At 44.8% G+C, this 24,300-nt stretch overlaps 1 protein-coding gene across 2 annotated transcripts in view; it reads right to left on the reverse strand.

The window, feature by feature from the left end:
- Nucleotides 1-1,117: 1,117 nt before the first annotated feature.
- LOC139571392 (beta-1,3-N-acetylglucosaminyltransferase radical fringe-like) overlaps nt 1,118-24,300 on the reverse strand; it is a 55,069-nt gene continuing 31,886 nt past the window's right edge. The window contains exons 4-10 of one of the 2 annotated variants that reach the window (XM_071394210.1): nt 10,309-10,357; nt 10,012-10,114; nt 5,881-6,034; nt 5,654-5,739; nt 3,156-3,321; nt 2,964-3,049; nt 1,118-2,648 (exon numbers count right to left, since the gene is read on the reverse strand). In XM_071394210.1, the coding sequence (XP_071250311.1) occupies nt 2,582-2,648; nt 2,964-3,049; nt 3,156-3,321; nt 5,654-5,739; nt 5,881-6,034; nt 10,012-10,114; nt 10,309-10,357 (711 nt within the window). In that variant the 3' untranslated portion in view covers nt 1,118-2,581. The remainder of the gene's footprint in view (nt 2,649-2,963; nt 3,050-3,155; nt 3,322-5,653; nt 5,740-5,880; nt 6,035-10,011; nt 10,115-10,308; nt 10,358-24,300) is intronic. The other variant, XM_071394212.1, reaches the window with a different exon arrangement.

Genomic DNA, 24,300 nt, shown 5'->3' on the forward strand with positions numbered 1-24,300 from the left:
TCTATAGAACGCAACATTTTTTTGTGAGAAAACCATCAGTAGAAAATGCAATAGAAGCCCATTTCACTTGTATTTGTTATTCGGTACATGTATAACTGCAAAATGTCTTTTTATGTGCACTACCTCATCACGCACAAACTTTTCCCCGCAGCAAGTCAATTTGATGGAAACATCTCTGGTGGGAAAATGTACATATTTCTTTATGCCGATTTTAGAATATTCACATGAAAATCTGTCGTCAATTGGATGGAAACATAGCTCGTGAGAGAGAAATTACTACCCCAGTGCATAAAGCAATTATCTCAGAGTAATCGTCCCACTCTGCTGAAAATGAGGTTGGATTGATGGCAGCTTGTGATAGGGTAAAGTGGAGTGTGAAGTAATCAGGCATAAATCTAATGCCATCTGGACCATTATGTTCCAGTCAAACATTACATAGGCCTCAATGCATTAACTCAGTTTTTCCCAACTCCAGTTCTCAAGAACCCCCAACAGCACACATTTTTGTTGTGGCCCTGGACAAACACACTTGAATCCCTCAATGAGTTGAATCAAGTTTCAGTGTCGCATGCACAAGTACAGTGAAATGCCTTTCTTTCAAGCACTAAACCCAACAATGCAGTAATTAATACATGTAATACAAAAAATTACATAAGGTAAAACAAAAACACAATAAAAAAAAGAACAGGAGAAAGTAAGTAAGTATACTATATACAGGGTCAGTTCCAGTACCATATTTACAATGTGCAGGGATACTGCAGTGATAGCGGTAGATATGTATAGAGGTAAGGCTTGATGGTTAGTTGACAAGTGGAATCAGGTGTTTGTCAGGGCTACAATGTGAATGTGTACTGTTGGGGAGTTGGGAAACACTGGATTAGCTCACTGACAAACTTCATGGGCCAAGCACATGTTTTTCCAAAGGGTGAGAACCAAGCTGATTATGCTACCTCAAACAGATCTGCCTCTTTCATTAGTATTTTCTGTAATAAGAACAGTAAGTACACCAGCATTGTTCCACTGTCCTATTGTACATCACCGTGTATGTACTTGAGATTGTCTTAATAATTATGTTAAAAACATGAATCTGAAGCAAAGGGACGAGAGAGTAGTGGTGTTGTTTTGTAATGCTGCAAAACATGCTTTATTCAACACAAAACAATACATCAACGGTAAAAAGGAGGACAGAAGAAGAGGAAAAATCCCATCCTGACTGGAGTCAGACTCTTATCTCCCTCTCTGACACTGACCTGCAGCGGGGAAAGAGATTCTGGTTCTGGATTCTAGTGTTTTTGTGCAAAAAGGGAGAGCGTGAGCCATCAGGAAAAGACATGTACTTCCAGCTCAAGCTCACACATTACAACACTACCGTAACTTTTAATACACAGAAATATTATACACAGGAATTGAGATGAGTGCAAAACGTGTCTTTTTGACAGAGAAATAACTTGTAACATGCATTGTGGGAAACACTTAGAGGCAACAACAAATATCTAATGAATGATCTTTAAGATAGTGTGCTCATGATCAGAGTCTGTTTTGGTTACTGCAAGGCTGTGTGTGTGTGTGGTGCACACATTTTTATTCATACAGTACTATCACAGTTTCATTCCTTTAAAACATTTGTCATGTGCATTTCCAAAGTCTAGTTGACTGAAACATAAGGCACTGGCATCATCTTTGGCTATAAGATGTTGAAATCATTCTGACTGTGTAGTTAGGTTGCACACACACATGTACAGACACCAGTTTGAAACATCTTCTGGTAAGAAATTAACTTCAGGACATGAGGGGCACAACAAGGGTTGTCTGTAAAGTGAAACTGATGTCAGTATGCTGCTAACACTATGGCTTCCTCCACTGTCCCCATACCAGGGGACTAGTGATCCTCTGCTCGCAAACACACGTTTGACCTATAAAAAATGATCATTTCAAGCAAGCTGTGGAGTGAGCTTCTTGACTCCGTTAAACAGTCACAAACGGCTCTCAGGCATTACTTAATGTAACACTGATATCAGATATTCACCTCTGATGATTTCTGGTCATGAGCCCTCATAATAAAACACCAGTCCAGTACATTTTTGGGACCTAAAAGCAAATGCATTTACATTTCACCATGTTCAGCATCTTAAGGTACCTTTTCAACAGTCATTTAAATACATTAATACTTCTTCAAAGACATCTCTGGACCACAATAGTATGTTTGGGATTCAAAGCTACAACAAAAGCAATGAGTGGTGAAACATCGCTACGGCAACAGCCAACAGCAGCAACTTCCTGCGTTGAGTGGAGGGTACAGTAGTGATAAGACAAAGTAGTGGGGTGTTTCTTCATCATCCCACCATGACCAAAGTGATCCTCGCTCCAGTTACCTAATCTTGTCTCGCCTCATGTCCGCTCAAAGACCCACAGACGTCTAGCCATTTGATCTGAGTGTAGTGGTTCTGTAGGGTTAGCCTGGGTGCCAGTGAACCTGTTTGGCCTTGTCATTATTTTGCCATGGCAATGATATAGCTAGCATACACAGGGACACCAGTCAACCAGGCAGGTAGGAAGTATTGTAGATATGCTATACTGGCCATCAATGGTGACCCTTACTAGGACACCAGCCAGTCTCTGGGTAGAGGAGGCAGTGGACAGTCTTAAATCTAGAGAGAGTGACAGAGAGGGCAGACGGAGGGAGAGAGGAGAGATGGAGGCAGAAAGTGATTGAGGGAGAGAGATATTGAGGGGAGGGAGAAAGAGAGAGAGAGGGCAGATGGAAGTAGAGAGAGGGGATACGGAGGGGGAGAGAGGGGAATGGTAAGACAAAGAAAAGAGTTGGTGAAGAGAGTGGGGATAACCATTTACATGTCACTCACAATTCAGCAAAGGTTAAGCAAACCAGTGTCATGTAATTTTCTAGTGCCAGACAATGTTGGGTAAATGTTGGATGGATGTTGGGAGAATGTTTGTCTGTTTACCGTGAGGGGTCCTCCACCAGAGAGAAGGCTCCTCCAATGCTGATCACATTCTTCCTGTTCTCAAAACCCCCGTAGCTCAAAGTGACCTAGACACACACACACAGTTTTTCTTTGATGGCTGAAAACAATTGGGAGCTGTTGTATTTCTTTCTCTCTCTGTCTCCCTCTATTTCTCTCCCCCCCCACCCCTACCTGCTCCAGCACGGTGTCTGTGGGAAGCCTCTGCAGGTTCTCCAGGTGGGAGTGGAAGAGGTGTGTGTGTGTCAGTGTCACCTCCAGCAGCGCCTCGATGATGTAACCCATGGTGCAGTCGTCAGGGAGACGGATCTTCTCCGCCGTGCTGATGAAGTTGCCCAGACTGGAGGGAGGAGGAGGAGAGAGGATGAGAGGATAAGAAAGGAGAGAGAAGAAGAGGGAGGGAAGAGGTAGTGAGTGAACTGCTCAAAACAGTTTGGCGTAATAGCTTAAAGGACAGATTCCCCCATTTTGAATGTTCTCATATTTGTATATCTCTGAGTGATGTTCTATCGATTCCCGAGGTCTTTTCATGTGTACTGTATCTACAGTATATGCAGCAATGGTTTTAACAACAATTCTAATGAATGCAACAGTTGGAAACTACCCAATAGGGTGGTAAAAAATATGACAAAACCAGGTATACCGAGAAAGAGGCATTGGAGGAAATGTTTTGTGAGTCAGACACAGATGCTGAGGGCGACCTGGACCAAGATTACTGACTCGGCTGAGAAAAATGTTTTCTAGAAGGATTGGATTCTGTTTTAGATCTGTAAGTAAAGGCCCATTATCAGCAACCATCACTCCTGTGTTCCAATGGCACGTTGTGTTAGCTAATCCAAGTTTATAATTTTAAAAGGCTAATTGATCATTAGAAAACCCTTTTGCAATTATGTTAGCACAGCTGAAAACTGTTATTCTGATTAAAGAAGCAATACAACTGGCCTTCTTTAGACTAGTTGAATATCTGGAGCATCAGCATTTGTAGGTTCGATTACAGGCTCAAAATGGCAAGAAACAAAGACCTTTCTTCTGAAACTCATCAGTCTATTCTTGTTCTGAGAAAGGAAGGCTATTCCATGCGAGAAATTGCCAAGAAACTGAAGATCTCGTACAACGCTGTGTACTACTCCCTTCACAGAACAGCACAAACTGGCTCTGACCAGAATAGAAAGAGGAATGGGAGGCCCCGGTGCACAACTGAGCAAGAGGACAAGTACATTAGAGTGTCTAGTTTGAGAAACAGATGCCTCAAGTCCTCAACTGGCAGCTTCATAAATAGTACCCACAAAACACCAGTCTCAATGTCAACAGTGAAGAGGCGACTCCGGGATGCTGGCCTTCTAGGCTGCTAAAAGTTGGATATATTCTGTGTAACCAAATTCTCATGGCCTTTGTTACTTTGTTTCTAAAGGTAGGCTACCTGTGTCCCACTGTTTGCTTTGTATAGGCTAGTATATTGCTTTTACATAACAGTAATGTTGTTTTGTTGTGGTCTGCTCTTTGGTGTTTTGAACTGTATGTATAGCCTACACACAGTATAGGCCTATGTAACTGTGTCCTGTTTGTGCAATATAATTCAAATTAGTTTTCCACTAGGAGGCAGGGGAGTACTGTGCCCACCCACTGGGGAGCCAGTCCCTGCCAGGCCCACCCAAACAAATTGAGCAAAAACAACATATTATTGATGGCTGAAAACAAAAATACTACTCAGCCTTGCCCCCCCCCCCCCCCACCCACTATTTGCATTGTGTCTGCGTGTGTTTCACACCTCTGTGTGAGCCACTTTCCAGACAGTGTCCAAATAATCTTATTCATTATGATCTAAAAAGCTAAACTGCTCCTAGATCAGCACTACTACTCTGAAATGCTTTGTGGACAGAGGTTGCTGCACTCACCTGGCCAGTTGTGAAGGGCCAGTCTACAATCCCCCTGGCCTGCTATGTCCAGTGGGGAGGGGAGCCTAGTGACGAAGTTAGACATTTAGAGATAGTCTCTGAGAGAGGGCTGTGAGATGCCAAAAGTCAACAGCAGGGAATGTGTAACACAGTTTAGGCTGGGTGTTATCTTTCGGTATATTGCTTTTATATTAGAATAATGCAGTTTTGTAAAATTTGTCACCTGCATTATTGATACTATTATATTCCTGTATTTTATTCCCCACAGAGAGGATGATGTTTGGGAGGTTGAAAGGACACTTGGATGTTCCCTGGATGTCCCCTGACACCACCACAATGTTTGGAAGAAGTTGATATTGTAGAAATTTTGTTTTTATACCTCTTACTAAAACATCTGTAAAATTATAGTTGTTGTTTCTATCAATCACATTTGTTTCCCAGAAGTGTTTGACTTGTTGTGGAAGGCATCTGATGAGTTTCCAACTCTATTCAATCATTTACTTACAGCTTGTCCATGAAAGATTACATAAAAAAACACTAAAAAAACGTACTTTGTGTGTGATCTGAACTGTGCCATTCCTATGTTCTGACCATGTCCTTATCAGGTGTGATACCAAGTTCAATGCATGTCCTTATTTAACTGCTCATCAGTTACTTTTGGGTGTGTCTATTTAGGCGGAAATCTACATTTTTGCCTTTACATTTAATGAACCTTTAACAGCCACAATAATATGTGCATCTGAAGAACATTGAAAACGTTGAACTGTTAAAACTCACCTAGCCCATGGACTCATCTTGAGGGCCAGACCACGACTGATACAGAACCCTGCTCCTCCTGTAGCAAACCAGAACTTCACTGACACCTGGAAGAAAACAAGGGTCAGAGAGAATGAGAGGGTTAGAGAGAACGAGAGAGGGTTAGAGACAGGAAGGGAGGTATAGACAGAACGACAGATGGAAGGGATGGAGAAAGAGACAAACAGACTGACACTGGATGTACTCACAGATCCGTCACTCTTGACCCTCTCTGCGGCCTCTATGGGGTGGTCGAGGCTGGGCCGGCCCAGGTAAACATCCTGCGTGTGGTGGTAGGAGGACAGCAGCTTCAGCAGACTGGGTACAATCACATAGTTATCATCATCCATATGGCAGAACCACCTGGGGGGTAGATGCAAGCTATTACATAAACAGTTATAAAGTGTTACTGAGAAGTTGTTAACATCACAACAGTGATGGTGTTCATCAAGTAACAAATACAGGACATGGGACTGGAAGAAATGTGTCCATTTTTTCAAATAATGCCTGTAATTAGCAGAGGTATGTGGAAACATATAGTCCCTATTCATCTGTTGACCTCCTTAACCAACCACACAGAGAATCTAAAATATACACATGACCAAAAGTATATGGACACCTGTTTGTCGAACATCTCATTGCAAAATCATGGGCATTAATATGGTTAGTCCCCCCTTTGCTGCTATAACAGCCTCCACTCTTCTGGAAAGGCTTTCCATTAGATTTTAAAACATTGCTGCGAGGACTTCCATTCAGCCAAAAGACCATTAGAGCACTGATGTAGGGCGAATAGGCCTGTCTCACAGTCAGTGTTACAATTCATCCTAAAGGTGTTTGACGGGGTTGAGGTCAGGGCTCTGTGCGGGCCAGTAAAGTTCTTCCACATCTATTTGTATGGACCTTGCTTTGTGTGCGGAGGCATTGTCATGCTGAAACAGGAAAGGGCCTTCCCAAAATGTTGTCACAAAGTTGGAAGAATAGAATCGTCTAGAATGTCATTGTATGCTATAGAGTTAACATTTCCCTTCACTGGAACTAAGGGGCCCGAACCATGAAAATCAGCCCCAGACCATTATTCCTCCTCCACCAAACTCTACAGTTGGCAATATGCATTGGGGCAGGTAGTGTTCTCCTGTCATCCACCAAACCCAGTTTCCACTGCTCCAGAGTCCAATGGCGTCAAGCTTTACACCACTCCAACCGACGCTTGGCAATGCGCATGGTGAACTTAGGCTTGTGTGCAGCTGCTCGGCCATGGAAACCCATTTCATGAAGCTGCCAACGAACAATTCTTGTGCTGACGCTGCTTCCAGAAGCAGCTTGGAACTCAGTAGAGTGTTGCAACTGAGGACAGACTAATTGTATGCGCTAAGCACTAAAGCACTCGGCGGTCCTGTTCTGTGAGCTTGTGTGGCCTACCACTTTGCGGCTGAGCCATTGTTGCTCCTAGACGTTTCCACTTCACAAACAGCACTTACAGTTGACCGGGGCAGCTCTAGCAGGGCAGAAATTTGACGAACTGACTTGTTAGAAAGGTGGAATCCTATGACTGTGCCATGTTGAAAATCACTGAGCTCTTCAGTACGGCCATTCTACTGCCAATGTTTGTCAATGGAGATTGCATGGCTGTGTGCTACATTTGATACACCTGTCAGCAACGGCTCTGGCTGAAATATCAGAATCCACTCATTTGAATGGGTGTCCACATACTTTTCTATATACAGTACCAGTCAAAGGTTTGGACACATCTACTCATTCAAGGGTTTTTCTATATTTTAACTATTTTGTACAGTGTAGAATAATAGTGAAGACAAAACCCTATTAAATAACATAAATTAAATCATGTAGTAACCAAAAAAGTGTTGAACAAATCAAAATGTATTTTATATTTGAGATTCTTCAAAAGTAGCCACCCTTTGCCTTGATGACAGCTTTAGACACTATCGGCATTCTCTCAACCAGCTTCACCTGAAATGCTTTTCCAACAGTCTTGGAGTTCCCACATTTGATTTGATATGCTGAGCACTTGGCTGCTTTTCCTTCACTCTGCGGTCCAACTCATCCCAAACCATCTCAATTGGGTTGAGGTCGGGTGATTGTGGAGGCCAGGTCATCTGATGCAGTGCTCCATCACTCTCCTTCTTGGTCAAATAGCCCTTACACAGCCTGGAGGTGTGTTGGGTCATTGTCATGTTGAAAAACAAATGATAGTCCCACTAAGCGCAAACCAGATGGGATGGGGTGTCGCTGCAGAATGCTGTGGTAGCCATGGTGGTTAAGTGTGCCTTGAATTCTAAATACATCACAGACAGTGTCACCAGCAAAGCACCCCCACACCACCTCCTCCATGCTTCACGATGGGAACCACACATGTGGAGATCATCCGTTCACCTACTCTGCATCTCACAAAGACACGGCGGCTGGACCCAAAAATCTCACATTTGGACTCATCAGACCAAAGGACAGATTTCCACCGGTCTAATGTCCATTGCTCGTGTTTCTTGGCACAAGCACGTCTCTTATTATTATTGGTGTCCTTTAGTAGTGGTTTCTTTGCAGCAATTCAAACATGAAGGCCTGATTCACATACTCTCCTCTGAACAGTTGATGTTGAGATGTGTCTGTTACTTGAACTCTGTGAAGCATTTATTTGAGCTGCAATTTCTGAGGCTGGTAACTCTAATGAACTTATCCTCTGCAGCAGAGGTAACTCTGGGTCTTCCTTTCCTGTGGCAGTCTTCATGAGAGCCAGTTCCATCATAGCGCTTGATGGTTTTTATGATTGCACTTGAAGAAACTTTCAAATTTGCTAAAATTTTGCAGATTGACTGACCTTCATGTCTTAAAGTAATGATGGACTGTAATTTCTCTTTGCTTATTTGAGCTGTTCTTGCCATAATATAGACTTGGTATTTTACCAAATAGGGCTATCGTCTGTATTCCAACCCTACCTCGTCACAAAACAACGCATTAAGAAGTAAAGAAAATCCACAAATTAATTTTTTATCAAGGCCCACCTGTTAATTGAAATGCATTCCAGGTGACTACCTCATAAAGCTGGTTGAGAGAATGCCAAGAGTGGGCAAAGCTGTCATCAAGGCAAAGTGTGGCTACTTTGAAGAAATATATTTTGATTTGCTTAACACTTTTTTTAGTTACTACATGATTCCATATGTGTTATTTCATAGTTCTGATGTCTTCACTATTATTATACAATGTAGAAAATAGTCAAAATAAAGAAAAACCCTGGAATGAGTAGGTGTGTCCAAACTCAAAATAGGCCTTTTCTCAACACTAAAGAAAGAGCCGTATTTCTTTACAGAAGACAGGCAGTCTCCTGAATCTGGGGGGCTCAGTTCTCTTGACAAAGGCAGCAGGATTAAAGGTCCAATGCAGCCATTTCCCAATACCAAATAATTTCTGGGTAACAATGTGATTACTGTGATTGTTTTCAATTAAAATCGTCAAAAGGAAACAAGAATGGCTTCTTACCAAGGAGCCATTTCTCAAGCAAGAATGTTGCTAGGACTGTCTAGTAGTGGTCAGAGTGGGGAGAGGAAAACTGAAAACAAGCTGTTATTGGCGGCAGGTAGCCTAGTGGTTAGAGCGTTGGGCCAGTAATCGAAAGGTTGCTAGATCGAATCCCCGAGCTGACAAGGTAAAAACCTGTCGTTCTGCCCCTGAACAAGGGGGCCGTCATTGTAAATAAGAATTTGTTCTTAACTAACTTGCCTAGTTAAATAAAGGTTAAATAAATAAATAAAAATAAATTGGCAGAGAGCTTTGGAACTCTTTTCATTGGTCAATTAACTAATTCACTGCCTGGAATGTCACCAGTCAGGCCAAAACTCCATCCCTCCAAAACAAGCTGAAACTTCAGGTGGTCTTTTCAAACAGCTCATCATTTTACAATTCAACAGTATTATTCCAACCTCATAGTATGGAAATACAATAAATATAAAACACAGGAAAATCATGTTTTGACTGCACTGGGCTTTAAACACAAAGCAAGTGGGACTTCTTCAGGTCTCTGATCAAGGCAGGAGTAAACATTAACTTCTTCTGAATTGGCTTCTTATTGGCCAATTATAATATATGACTTAATCTATAGTTAAGGTCTTAGCATGTAATGTGATGGGGAATAACAGGTGTAGCAGACATGGCTACAGACATGGTCACGTGATGAGGTAGCCTCGCCTGCGAGATCAAAATCAGTGTCAGCCCAAAGGGGCATTTCCTCTTGGTGTTATGGTCAAGATGTGGGTTTCTCCCATGGGAGACCTGGGTTCAAATCCCACCGGTTACACAGGCAGTAAGGTAAAGTGTGACTGAACACTCACTTCCTCTGTGACTCGATGAACTTGTCGTATTCCACAGACATCTTACAGCACAGGGCCTGCCGCGTGTGTGCTGCTGAACAGTTGGTGTTGATGACGTTAGCCCCTGATAGAGAGAATAAGAAAGGGTGTTGAGCCAACTTATCTTACTACTGAGACAGTTATAACGGAGTATCAAATACACATATCCCTGATAACATATTATGAGCCTCTCTAAGAACATCAATCACAAAGATGTTCAATAATTGCTCTCCTATTTGTACTTCCATTGTCCACCTTTGGAAGAGTGTATTGTCTTACCTGCTCTCCTCCTCAGCTCCTGATCCTCCCCATCTGTGAATATAAAGGTCTTGAGGACACAAACACAGAGAAAGAGAATGGTGTTAAGGGAACTCAATATAAAGGTCTTGAGGACACAAACAGAGACAGAGAGCGAGAGAGACACAGAGAGAGAGAGAGACAGAGAGAGAGAGACACAGAGAGAGAGAGACACAGAGAGACACAGAGAGACACAGAAAGACAGAGAGACACAGAGAGAGAGCGATAGATAGATAGATAGATAGATAGATAGATAGATAGATAGATAGATAGATAGATAGATAGATACAGTGAGGGAAAAAAGTATTTGATCCCCTGCTGATTTTGTACGTTTGCCCACTGACAAAGAAATGATCAGTCTGTAATTTTAATGGTAGGTTTATTTGAACAGTGAGAGACAGAATATCAACAAAAAAATCCAGAAAAACGCATGTCAAAAATGTTATAAATTCATTTGCATTTTAATGAGGGAAATAAGTATTTGACCCCTCTGCCAACAAGGGTTTTGCCACCAAGTACTAAGTCATGTTTTGCAATCACAGAGGTCAGATGTTTCTTGTAGTTGGCCACCAGGTTTGCACACATCTCAGGAGGGATTTTGTCCCACTCCTCTTTGCAGATCTTCTTCAAGTCATTAAGGTTTCGAGACTGACGTTTGGCAACTCGAACCTTCAGCTCCCTCCACAGATTTTCTATGGGATTAAGGTCTGGAGACTGGCTAGGCCACTCCAGGACCTTAATGTGCTTTTTCTTGAGCCACTCCTTTGTTGCCTTGGCCGTGTGTTTTGGGTCATTGTCATGCTGGAATACCCATCCACGACCCATTTTCAATACCCTGGCTGAGGGAAGGAGGTTTTCACCCAAGATTTGACGGTACATGGCCCCGTCCATCGTCCCTTTGATGCGGTGAAGTTGTCTTGTCCCCTTAGCAGAAAAACACCCCCAAAGCATAATGTTTCCACCTCCATGTTTGACGGTGGGGATGGTTTCTTGGGGTCATAGGCAGCATTCCTCCTCCTCCAAACACGGCAAGTTGAGTTGATGCCAAAGAGCTCCATTTTGGTCTCATCTGACCACAACACGTTCACCCAGTTGTCCTCTGAATCATTCAGATGTTCATTGGCAAACTTCAGACGGGCATGTATATGTGCTTTCTTGAGCAGGGGGACCTTGCGGGCGCTGCAGGATTTCAGTCCTTCACGGCGTAGTGTGTTACCAATTGTTTTCTTGGTGACTATGGTCCCAGCTGCCTTGAGATCATTGACAAGATCCTCCTGTGTAGTTCTGGGCTGATTCCTCACCATTCTCATGATCATTGCAACTCCACGAGGTGAGATCTTGCATGGAGCCCCAGGCCGAGGGAGATTGACAGTTCTTTTGTGTTTCTTCCATTTGCGAATAATTGCACCAACTGTTGTCACCTTCTCACCAAGCTGCTTGGCAATGGTCTTGTAGCCCATTCCAGCCTTGTGTAGATCTACAATCTTGTCCCTGACATCCTTGGAGAGCTCTTTGGTCTTGGCCATGGTGGAGAGTTTGGAATCTGATTGATTGATTGCTTCTGTGGACAGGTGTCTTTTATACAGGTAAGAAACTGAGATTAGGAGCACTCCCTTTAAGAGTGTGCTCCTAATCTCAGCTCGTTACCTGTATGAAAGACACCTGGGAGCCAGAAATCTTTCTGATTGAGAGGGGGTCAAATACTTATTTCCCTCATTAAAATGCAAATCAATTTATAACATTTTTGACATGCGTTTTTCTGGATATTTTTTGTTGTTATTCTGTCTCTCACTGTTCAAATAAACCTACCATTAAAATTATAGACTGATAATTTCTTTGTCAGTGGGCAAACGTACAAAATCAGCAGGGGATCAAATACTTTTTTCCCTCACTGTAGATAGATAGATAGATAGATAGATAGATAGATAGATAGATAGATAGATAGATAGATAGATAGATAGATAGATAGAAACGGAACTCAAACGTACAACCTTGAATTTGGACAGAAACACCTGGAAAGGATTCTTACTGCTAAAGACTGCCAAGGACTACCCAGCAACACAACAACCAGGAGGTAAATACTGCCAAGGACTACCCAGCAACACAACAACCAGGAGGTAAATACTGCCAAGGACTACCCAGCAACACAACAACCAGGAGGTAAATACTGCCAAGGACTACCCAGCAACACAACAACCAGGAGGTAAATACTGCCAAGGACTACCCAGCAACACAACAACCAGGAGGTAAATACTGCCAAGGACTACCCAGCAACACAACAACCAGAAGGTAAATACTGCCAAGGACTACCCAGCAACACAACAACCAGGAGGTAAATACTGCAAAGGACTACCCAGCAACACAACAACCAGGAGGTAAATACTGCCAAGGACTACCCAGCAACACAACAACCAGGAGGTAAATACTGCCAAGGACTACCCAGCAACACAACAACCAGGAGGTAAATACTGCCAAGGACTACCCAGCAACACAACAACCAGGAGGTAAATACTGCCAAGGACTACCCAGCAACACAACAACCAGGAGGTAAATACTGCCAAGGACTACCCAGCAACACAACAACCATGAGATAAAGACTGCCAAGGACTACCCAGCAACACAAAAACCAGGAGGTAAAGAATGCCAAGGACTACCCAGCAACACAACAACCAGGAGGTAAAGACTGCCAAGGACTACCCAGCAACACAACAACCAGGAGGTAAATACTGCCAAGGACTACCCAGCAACACAACAACCATGAGATAAAGACTGCCAAGGACTACCCAGCAACACAACAACCAGGAGGTAAAGAATGCCAAGGACTACCCAGCAACACAACAACCAGGAGGTAAATACTGCCAAGGACTACCCAGCAACACAACAACCATGAGATAAAGACTGCCAAGGACTACCCAGCAACACAACAACCAGGAGGTAAAGAATGCCAAGGACTACCCAGCAACACAACAACCAGGAGGCAAAGACTGCCAAGGACTACCCAGCAACACAACAACCAGGAGATAAAGACTGCCAAGGACTACCCAGCAACACAACAACCAGGAGATAAAGACTGCCAAGGACTACCCAGCAACACAATAACCAGGAGATAAAGACTGACAAGGGCAACCCAGCAACACAACAACCAGGAGATAAAGACTGCCAAGGACTACCCAGCAACACAACAACCAGGAGATAAAGACTGCCAAGGACTACCCAGCAACACAACAACCAGGAGATAAAGACTGCCAAGGACTACCCAGCAACACAATAACCAGGAGATAAAGACTGACAAGGGCAACCCAGCAACACAACAACCAGGAGATAAAGACTGCCAAGGACTACCCAGCAACACAACAACAAGCAGGTAAAGACTGCTAAGGACTACCCAGTAACACAACAACAAGCAGGTAAAGACTGCTAAGGACTACTCAGCAACACAACAAAAAGCAGGTAAAGACTGCTAAGGACTACCCAGCAACACAACAACAAGCAGGTAAAGACTGCTAAGGACTATCCAGCAACACAACAACAAGCAGGTAAAGACTGCTAAGGACTAACCAGCAACCAGCAGAAAAAGCACAGCACAAAAACCTAAATACCACCCAACCTACAACTGTTTGAGTAGATTTCCAATCTGTAGCTACTTCCCAGGCCAAGAATTAATTGAACGATATTACAATAATCTCTAGAGATTTTACTAGAGATACGGTATTATACTATATGAAGACTCAAATGCTTAGTTAGGACAGGACAGACGTCCCGGCAGCAACTTCAATTTACACGGAGGTGTGAAGTGAGAGTTGTGAATCTCCTTGAATACAACAATGGCAGCAGAGCACCAGAGCCTCCTCAACCCAAATTAACAGGCCTCACACCCCTATGCAGAGGCCACACACCCCTATGCAGAGGCCACATCCCTACGCAGAGGCCACACCCCTACACAGAGGCCACACCCCCACGCAGAGGCCACACCCCTATGCAGAGACCACACCCCTATGCAGAGGCCACACCCCTATGCAGAGGCCACACCCCTATCAAAGTACAGTTCACCCCAGAATAAAAAAATTCTCCTGCATGTAAAAAGTACAAATAGAAGCTCCACAAGGAATATCCAGAGACACTATTTGCTAAACAACCTCATCTTCCACTCCGACCACGGCACGGCACAGGGCCATAAGAGCACACTACCCCTCTGTCGAGAGAGAGGGTATTAATTCAGGAAACTCAGAATACTGGACATTGCGGACACCGAGACAGCCTGTTTCAACCTGTACAAGTCTGGAACAGTTATAGTGCAGGGAAACCTCAAACCGTTTCAGCAGGACTTTCACAGGATCAAAGACAGAGAACAGCAGGAGAAGCTCAATTGTGGTGACGAACCCACCATCCCGAGGGAGTCGGATCACACCCACTCCTCAAACAGCCCCACAGATGAGCAGCCCCAGGAAGAGAGCCAAAACATGCAAGCCGAGATCAACCACTCAGATTTTTTTTTACATGACTTAAAAAAAACATAAGCCTATGTAACATTAACCAATTAAAAAAGTTCTGTAGCAATGAGGTTTGTGCAGTAGGCTATAGGCCCATTATCACTGCACATTGGCTATGCTTGAATTGACCTGCCTATGTTTTTTTAGGAGAGAGTGGTCAGCTCAAGATATTTTGATTGACAGTTCTGGTTGCCTAGTGATGGACTTAAGTCCTGCTTCAGAAGTTCTTTACAGACAAGTAAAATGTCAGTTAATATCACGAGAGAAGGTTTTGTGTTGGCATTTTAAAAGAAACGTAGTGTAGCCTACCCTAACAGACAGACAAACAAACATGCCGTAGCCGAGGCGCTTTCAAGGGGCCACATTCCATTATGTCTGAAAAGCGTAATTGATACAGGCTACCGGTAGCCTACTGTAATTTCATACGATGCTAAAATGAGGGTCACAATTCCAGCAGCTGTCGCACGCTGGGTCTGTACATAGTCAATGGTAGGCTTCAATAGGACTCATACAGTAGGTACACCAGACTATAGCTCATCTTTTGGCAGTAGTGCTGGAGACTACTTTATCACTGACCTCAACCCAGAGTCTCAGAGCGTTCACGGTCAGCCAACTGACACACCTATCAGACCACAGCAAAATCACAACCTACCGAAAAACTATTGGCCAACAACAAATCCAATCCCTCCTAGACAACTTCCTGGACAAAATGTTTCCCTGCTATAGTGAAGGAGTAAACTTAGCAGTAGGAAGCCTGAACAGTATATTTGACCTATCAGCTAACATATCACATTTAAATATTCAAGCAGAAAACCTAAGAAAACTAACAACAATTAAAAATGGTTTGATGAAGAATGCATCAAACAATTTTTTTTTTTAACTATCAAACCAACTACCCAGAAAAACATAGCTTAGTCCTTCACTATTGGTGAAGCACTAGAACAGTCCAGAAATACACTAAGAAAAAAGAAGGAACAGCATGACAGATAACAGCTCAATGTGACTGAAGAATCCATAGAATCAAATCACTCCTGTGAAGAAAAAAAACTACGAAGAGCAACCTATCCAAAATGGAGATGTACGGATAAACCTCTTCTCCAACTCTTTCAGCCACATAACAAAGAACCAAGAACAAAAGCATATAAATGATCATTTACTATACTTAGAATCAGTTATTAAAGACTACGAAAACAAACTGGATTCTCTAGTTACATTGAATGAGCTACAGGACAAAATACAAACCCTCCAACCCCAAAAGTCCTGTGGTGTTGATGGTAACCTAAACAAAATGAGAAAATATAGAGACCACAAATTCAAATTGGCTATTCTTAAACTCTTCAACATTATCCTCAGCTCTGGCATCTTCCCCAATATTTGAACCAAGGTCTGGTCACCCCAATGAGGAAATGTTGGAGTCTGCTGTTGATGATACTGCAAAGGATTATTCCGAGATTGGAATCTGTATCAACAGCACTGTCATTATTGGGATCAAATTTGTCTCAGCTTTTGTTTGGAATTTGTGCTCTGTATATTTTCCTATTTAATTTAGGTTACCATCAACACCACAGGCCTTTTTGGGTTGGAGAGTTTGTATTTTGTCCTGTAGCTCATCCAATGTAATTATTGAGTTGGGTTTTCTTTTGAGTTGATTAGGCCTACTTTTTGTTCATCGTCCTGTTTATTTGTTTTTGTAAATACTTGTACAGTCACCGGCTTATCTTCACGTTTGCTAATAAAAAACACATCTTCCTCATATTGGCTCCTCACTGTTCCAATCCAAAGCATGGCCAACCTCACACCGTACGACAGACCACGTATACACCCTGCACACCCTTATTGACTAACAAACAAAAGCAAAGACTTCTCATGGTTTGTTGATAAAAAAAGTTGACTCCATTTGGCATGAGGGTCTGCTATACAAATTGACACAAACAACAAGTGAGCAGTTAAAATGGCAATAAACACAGGGGGTGAGACAGACGCAGCTTGAGCCCCACCCTCTTCAACATATACACTAAGTGTACAAAACATTAGGAACACCTTCATAATATTGAGTTGCACTCCCTTTTGCCCTCAGAACAGCCTCAATTCATCGGAGCATGGACTACAAGGTGTTGAAAGCGTTCCACAGGGATGCTGGCCCATGATGACTACAAGGTGTTCAAAGCGTTCCACAGGGATGCTGGCCCATGATGACTACAAGGTGTTCAAAGCGTTCCACAGGGATGCTGGCCCATGATGACTACAAGGTGTTCAAAGCGTTCCACAGGGATGCTGGCCCATGATGACTACAAGGTGTTCAAAGCGTTCCACAGGGATGCTGGCCCATGATGACTACAAGGTGTTCAAAGCGTTCCACAGGGATGCTGGCCCATGATGACTACAAGGTGTTCAAAGCGTTCCACAGGGATGCTGGCCCATGATGACTACAAGGTGTTCAAAGCGTTCCACAGGGATGCTGGCCCATGATGACTACAAGGTGTTCAAAGCGTTCCACAGGGATGCTGGCCCATGATGACTACAAGGTGTTCAAAGCGTTCCACAGGGATGCTGGCCCATGATGACTACAAGGTGTTCAAAGCGTTCCACAGGGATGCTGGCCCATGATGACTACAAGGTGTTCAAAGCGTTCCACAGGGATGCTGGCCCATGATGACTACAAGGTGTTCAAAGCGTTCCACCGGGATGCTGGCCCATGATGACTACAAGGTGTTCAAAGTGTTCCACAGGGATGCTGGCCCATGATGACTACAAGGTGTTCAAAGTGTTCCACAGGGATGCTGGCCCATGATGACTACAATGCTTCCTACAGTTGTGTCAAGGTGGCTGGATGTCTTTTGGGTGGTGGACCATTCTTGGTACACACAGGAAACTGTTGAGCGTCAAAAACCCAGCAGCGTTGCAGTTCTTGACACATTCAAACCAGTGCGCCTGGCACCTACTACCATACCCCATTCAAAGGCACTTAAATATTTTGTCTTGCCCATTCACCCTCTAAATGGCACACATACACAATCCATGTCTCAATTGTCTCAAGGCTTAAAAATCCTTCAATAACCTGTCTCTTCCCCTTCATTTACACTGACCTCAATAAGGGATCATAGCTTTCACCTGGATTCACCTGCTCAGTCTATGTCATGTTTTGTACACTCAGTGTATATCAACGAATTGGCAAGTTGCACTAGAACAGTCTTCAGCATCTGGCCTCACCCTACTGGACTCGGAAATCACGTCTACTGTTTGCAGATGATCTAGTGCTTCTGTCCCCAACCAAGGAGGGCCTACAGCAGCACCTAGATCTTCTGCATAGATTCTGTCAGACAAATCTCAGTAAGACAAAAATAATGGTTCCAAAAAAGGTCCAGTGGCCAGGATAACAAATACAAATTATATCTAGACACCGTTGCCCTAGAGCACACAAATAATAATACCTACCTCAACACCACAGGTAACTTCCACAAGGCTGTGAACGATCTAAGAGACGAGGCAAGAAGGGCCTTCTATGCCATCACAAGGAACATAAAACTCGACATCCCAATTAGGAACTGGCAAAAAATTACTTCAATCAGTTATAGAACCAATTGCCCTTTATGGTTGTGAGGTCTGGGGTCCGATCACCAACCAAGAATTCACAAAACAGGACAAACACCCAATTGAGACTCTACATGCAGAATATACAAAAATATACTTTGTGTACAGCGCAAAACCCCAAATGCATGCAGTGCAGAATTAGGACTATACCCACTTGTTATCAAAATACAGAAAAGAGTCGTTCAATTCTACAACCACCTAGAAGGAAGCAATTCCCAAACCTTCCATAACAAAGCCATCACCTACAGAGAGATGAACCTGGAGTCCCCTCAGCAAGGGGAATTATTTTTTATTTATTTATTTTTATTTCACCTTTATTTAACCAGGTAGGCTAGTTGAGAACAAGTTCTCATTTGCAACTGCGACCTGGCCAAGATAAAGCATAGCAGTGTGAACAGACAACACAGAGTTACACATGGAGTAAACAATAAACAAGTCAATAACATGGTAGAAAAAAAAGAGAATCTATATACAATGTGTGCAAAAGGCATGAGGTAGGCAATAAATCGAATAATTACAATTTAGCAGATTAACACTGGAGTGATAAATCATCAGATGATCATGTGCAAGAAGAGATACTGGTGTGCAAAAGAGCAGAAAAGTAAATAAATAAAAGCAGTATGGGGGGTGAGGTAGGTAAATTGGGTGGGTAGTTTACAGATGGACTATGTACAGCTGCAGCGATCGGTTAGCTGCTCGGATAGCAGATTTTTAAAGTTGTTGAGGGAGATAAAAGTCTCCAACTTCAGAGATTTTTGCAATTCGTTCCAGTCGCAGGCAGCAGAGAACTGGAAGGAAAGGCGTCCAAATGAGGTTTTAGCTTTAGGGATGATCAGTGAGATACACCTGCTGGAGCGCGTGCTGCGGGTGGGTGTAGCCATCGTGACCAGTGAACTGAGATAAGGCGGCACTTTACCTAGCATAGCCTTGTAGATGACCTGGAGCCAGTGGGTCTGACGCCGAACATGTAGCGAGGGCCAGCCGACTAGGGCATACAGGTCGCAGTGGTGGGTCGTATAAGGTGCTTTAGTAACAAAACGAATGGCACTGTGATAAACTGCATCCAGTTTGCTGAGTAGAGTGTTGGAAGCTATTTTGTAGATGACATCGCCGAAGTCGAGGATCGGTAGGATAGTCAGTTTTACTAGGGTAAGTTTGGCGGCGTGAGTGAAGGAGGCTTTGTTGCGGAATAGAAAGCCGATTCTTGATTTGATTTTGGATTGGAGATGTTTGATATGAGTCTGGAAGGAGAGTTTGCAGTCTAGCCAGACACCTAGGTACTTATAGATGTCCACATATTCTAGGTCGGAACCGTCCAGGGTGGTGATGCTAGTCGGGCGTGCGGGTGCAGGCAGCGAACGGTTGAAAAGCATGCATTTGGTTTTACTAGCGTTTAAGAGCAGTTGGAGGCCACGGAAGGAGTGTTGTATGGCATTGAAGCTCGTTTGGAGGTTAGATAGCACAGTGTCCAAGGAAGGGCCGGAAGTATATAGAATGGTGTCGTCTGCGTAGAGGTGGATCAGGGAATCGCCCGCAGCAAGAGCAACATCATTGATGTATACAGAGAAAAGAGTCGGCCCGAGAATTGAACCCTGTGGTACCCCCATAGAGACTGCCAGAGGACCGGACAACATGCCCTCCGATTTGACACACTGAACTCTGTCTGCAAAGTAGTTGGTGAACCAGGCAAGGCAGTCATTAGAAAAACCGAGGCTACTGAGTCTGCCGATAAGAATATGGTGATTGACAGAGTCGAAAGCCTTGGCCAGGTCGATGAAGACGGCTGCACAGTAATGTCTTTTATCGATGGCGGTTATGATATCGTTTAGTACCTTGAGCGTGGCTGAGGTGCACCCGTGACCGGCTCGGAAACCGGATTGCACAGCGGAGAAGGTACGGTGGGATTCGAGATGGTCAGTGATCTGTTTGTTGACTTGGCTTTCGAAGACCTTAGATAGGCAGGGCAGGATGGATATAGGTCTGTAACAGTTTGGGTCCAGGGTGTCTCCCCCTTTGAAGAGGGGGATGACCGCGGCAGCTTTCCAATCCTTGGGGATCTCAGATGATACGAAGGAGAGGTTGAACAGGCTGGTAATAGGGGGTGCGACAATGGCGGCGGACAGTTTCAGAAATAGGGGGTCCAGATTGTCAAGCCCAGCTGATTTGTATGGGTCTAGGTTTTCCAGCTCTTTCAGAACATCTGCTATCTGGATTTGGGTAAAGGAGAAGCTGGGGAGAATTGGGCGAGTAGCAGCGGGGGGGGCGGGGCTGTTGGCCAAGGTTGGAGTCGCCAGGAGGAAGGCATGGCCAGCCATTGAGAAATGCTTGTTGAAGTCTTCGATTATCACGGATTTATCGGTGGTGACCGTGTTACCTAGCCTCAGTGCAGTGGGCAGCTGGGAGGAGGTGCTCTTGTTCTCCATGGACTTTACAGTATCCCAGAACTTTTTGGAGTTAGAGCTACAGGATGCAAATTTCTGCTTGAAAAAGCTGGCCTTTGCTTTCCTGACTGACTGCGTGTATTGGTTCCTGACTTCCCTGAACAGTTGCATATCGCGGGGGCTCTTCGATGCTATTGCAGTTCGCCACAGGATGTTTTTGTGCTGGTCGAGGGCAGTCAGGTCTGGAGTGAACCAAGGGCTATATCTGTTCTTGGTTCTGCATTTTTTGAACGGAGCATGCTTGTCTAATATGGTGAGGAAGTAACATTTAAAGAATGACCAGGCATCCTCAACTGACGGGATGAGGTCAATATCCTTCCAGGGTACCCGGGCCAGGTCGATTAGAAAGGCCTGCTCGCAGAAGTGTTTTAGGGAGCGTTTGACAGTGATGAGGGGTGGTCGTTTGACCGCGGACCCGTGGCGGATACAGGCAATGAGGCAGTGATCGCTGAGATCTTGATTGAAGACAGCAGAGGTGTATTTGGAGGGCAGGTTGGTCAGGATAATGTCTATTAGGGTGCCCATGTTTACGGATTTAGGGTTGTACCTGGTGGGTTCCTTGATGATTTGTGTGAGATTGAGGGCATCAAGCTTGGATTGTAGGACTGCCGGGGTGTTAAGCATATCCCAGTTTAGGTCACCTAACAGAACAAACTCTGAAGCTAGATGGGGAGCGATCAATTCACAGATGGTGTCCAGGGCACAGCTGGGAGCTGAGGGGGGTCGGTAGCAGGCGGCAACAGTGAGAGACTTATTTCTGGAGAGATTAATTTTTAAAATTAGAAGTTCGAACTGTTTGGGCATAGACCTGGAAAGTATGACAGAACTTTGCAGGCTATCTCTGCAGTAGATTGCAACTCCTCCCCCTTTGGCAGTTCTATCTTGACGGAAAGTGTTATAGTTGGGTATGGAAATCTCAGAATTTTTGGTGGCCTTCCTAAGCCAGGATTCGGACACGGCAAGGACATCAGGGTTGGCAGAGTGTGCTAAAGCGGTGAGTAAGGCAAACTTAGGGAGGAGGCTTCTGATGTTGACATGCATGAGGCCAAGGCTTTTTCGATCACAGAAGTCAACAAATGAGGGTGTCTGGGGACATGCAGGGCCTGGGTTTACCTCCACATCACCCGAGGAACAGAGGAGTAGTAGGATGAGGGTGCGGCTAAAGGCTATCAAAACTGGTCGCCTAGAGCGTTGGGGACAAAGAATAAAAGGAGCAGATTTATGGGCGTGGTAGAATAGATTCTGGGCATAATGTGCAGACAGGGGTATGGTGGGGCGCGGGTACAGCGGAGGTAAGCCCAGGCACTGGGTGATGATAAGAGAGGTTGTATCTCTGGACATGCTGGTCTCAATGGGTGAGGTCACCGCATGTGTGTGGGGTGGGACAAAGGAGGTATCAGAGGTACGGAGAGTGGAACTACAGGGTCCATTGCAAACCAAAACAATGATAATGATGACTAGCCTGAACAACAGTATGCAAGGCATATTGATATTTGAGAGAGACATACAATAAGGCATAAAGTGATTGCAGGTCTTGATTGGGAGAGCTAGCTAAAACAACAGGTAAGATAACAGCAGCAATAACAGGGTGCTAGTCTAACACAGCAACAACAGGTAAAAATGGCGACGACTAGGCAGAGAGGGTCGGATTAACTACACACAGATCCTGAGTTAAAGCACAGAGCCGACTTTACCCTGCTCGCCTCAACCATGGCTTTCTCTCTCTCCTTTACCCTGCTCGCCTCAACCATGGCTTTCTCTCTCTCCTTTACCCTGCTCGCCTCAACCATGTCTTTCTCTCTCTCTCTCCTTTACCCTGCTCGCCTCAACCATGGCTTTCTCTCTCTCTCTCCTTTACCTTGTTCGCCTCAACCATGGCTTTCTCTCTCTCTCTCCTTTACCCTGCTCGCCTCAACCATGGCTTTCTCTCTCTCTCTCCTTTACCCTGCTCGCCTCAACCATGGCTTTCTCTCTCTCTCTCCTTTACCCTGCTCGCCTCAACCATGGCTTTCTTTCTCTCTCTGCTTTACCCTGCTCGCCTCAACCATGGCTTTCTCTCTCTCCTTTACCCTGCTTGCCTCATTCATGGCTTTCTCTCTCTCCTTTACCCTGCTCGCCTCAACCATGTCTTTCTCTCCTTTACCCTGCTCGCCTCAACCATGGCTTTCTCTCTCTCTCCTTTACCCTGCTCGCCTCAACCATGGCTTCCTCTCTCTCTCTCCTTTACCCTGCTCGCCTCAACCATGGCTTTCTCTCTCTCCTTTACCCTGCTCGCCTCAACCATGTCTTTCTCTCTCTCTCTCCTTTACCCTGCTCGCCTCAACCATGGCTTTCTCTCTCTCTCCTTTACCCTGCTCGCCTCAACCATGGCTTCCTCTCTCTCTCTCCTTTACCCTGCTCGCCTCAACCATGGCTTTCTCTCTCTCCTTTACCCTGCTCGCCTCAACCATGGCTTTCTCTCTCTCTCCTTTACCCTGCTCGCCTCAACCATGGCTTTCTCTCTCTCTCTCCTTTACCCTGCTCGCCTCATTCATGGCTTTCTCTCTCTCCTTTACCCTGCTCGCCTCAACCATGGCTTTCTCTCTCTCTCTCCTTTACCCTGCTCGCCTCAACCATGGCTTTCTCTCTCTCCTTTACCCTGCTCGCCTCATTCATGGCTTTCTCTCTCTCCTTTACCCTGCTAGCCTCAACCATGGCTTTCTCTCTCTCTCTCCTTTACCCTGCTCGCCTCAACCATGGCTTTCTCTCTCTTTCTCCTTTACCCTGCTAGCCTCAACCATGGCTTTCTCTCTCTCCTTTACCCTGCTCGCCTCAACCATGGCTTTCTCTCTCTCCTTTACCCTGCTCGCCTCAACCATGGCTTTCTCTCTCCTCCCTGCTGCCCCCTGGCCCTCTCTCACCCTGCTCGCCTCAACAATGGCTTTCTCTCTCTCCTTTACGCTGCTCGCCTCAACCATGGCTTTCTCTCTCTCCTTTACCCTGCTCGCCTCAACCATGTCTTTCTCTCTCTCCTTTACCCTGCTCGCCTCAACCATGGCTTTCTCTCTCTCCTTTACCCTGCTCGCCTCAACCATGGCTTTCTCTCTCTCCTTTACCCTGCTCGCCTCAACCATGTCTTTCTCTCTCTCTCTCCTTTACCCTGCTCGCCTCAACCATGGCTTTCTCTCTCTCTCTCCTTTACCCTGCTCGCCTCAACCATGGCTTTCTCTCTCTCTCTCCTTTACCCTGCTCGCCTCAACCATGGCTTTCTCTCTCTCTCTCCTTTACCCTGCTCGCCTCAACCATGGCTTTCTCTCTCTCTCCTTTACCCTGCTCGCCTCAACCATGGCTTTCTCTCTCTCTCTCCTTTACCCTGCTCGCCTCATTCATGGCTTTCTCTCTCTCCTTTACCCTGCTCGCCTCAACCATGGCTCTCTCTCTCTCCTTTACCCTGCTCGCCTCAACCATGGCTT

Source organism: Salvelinus alpinus, chromosome 3 (assembly GCF_045679555.1).
Source record: "Salvelinus alpinus chromosome 3, SLU_Salpinus.1, whole genome shotgun sequence".
Taxonomy (NCBI): Eukaryota; Metazoa; Chordata; class Actinopteri; order Salmoniformes; family Salmonidae; genus Salvelinus; species Salvelinus alpinus.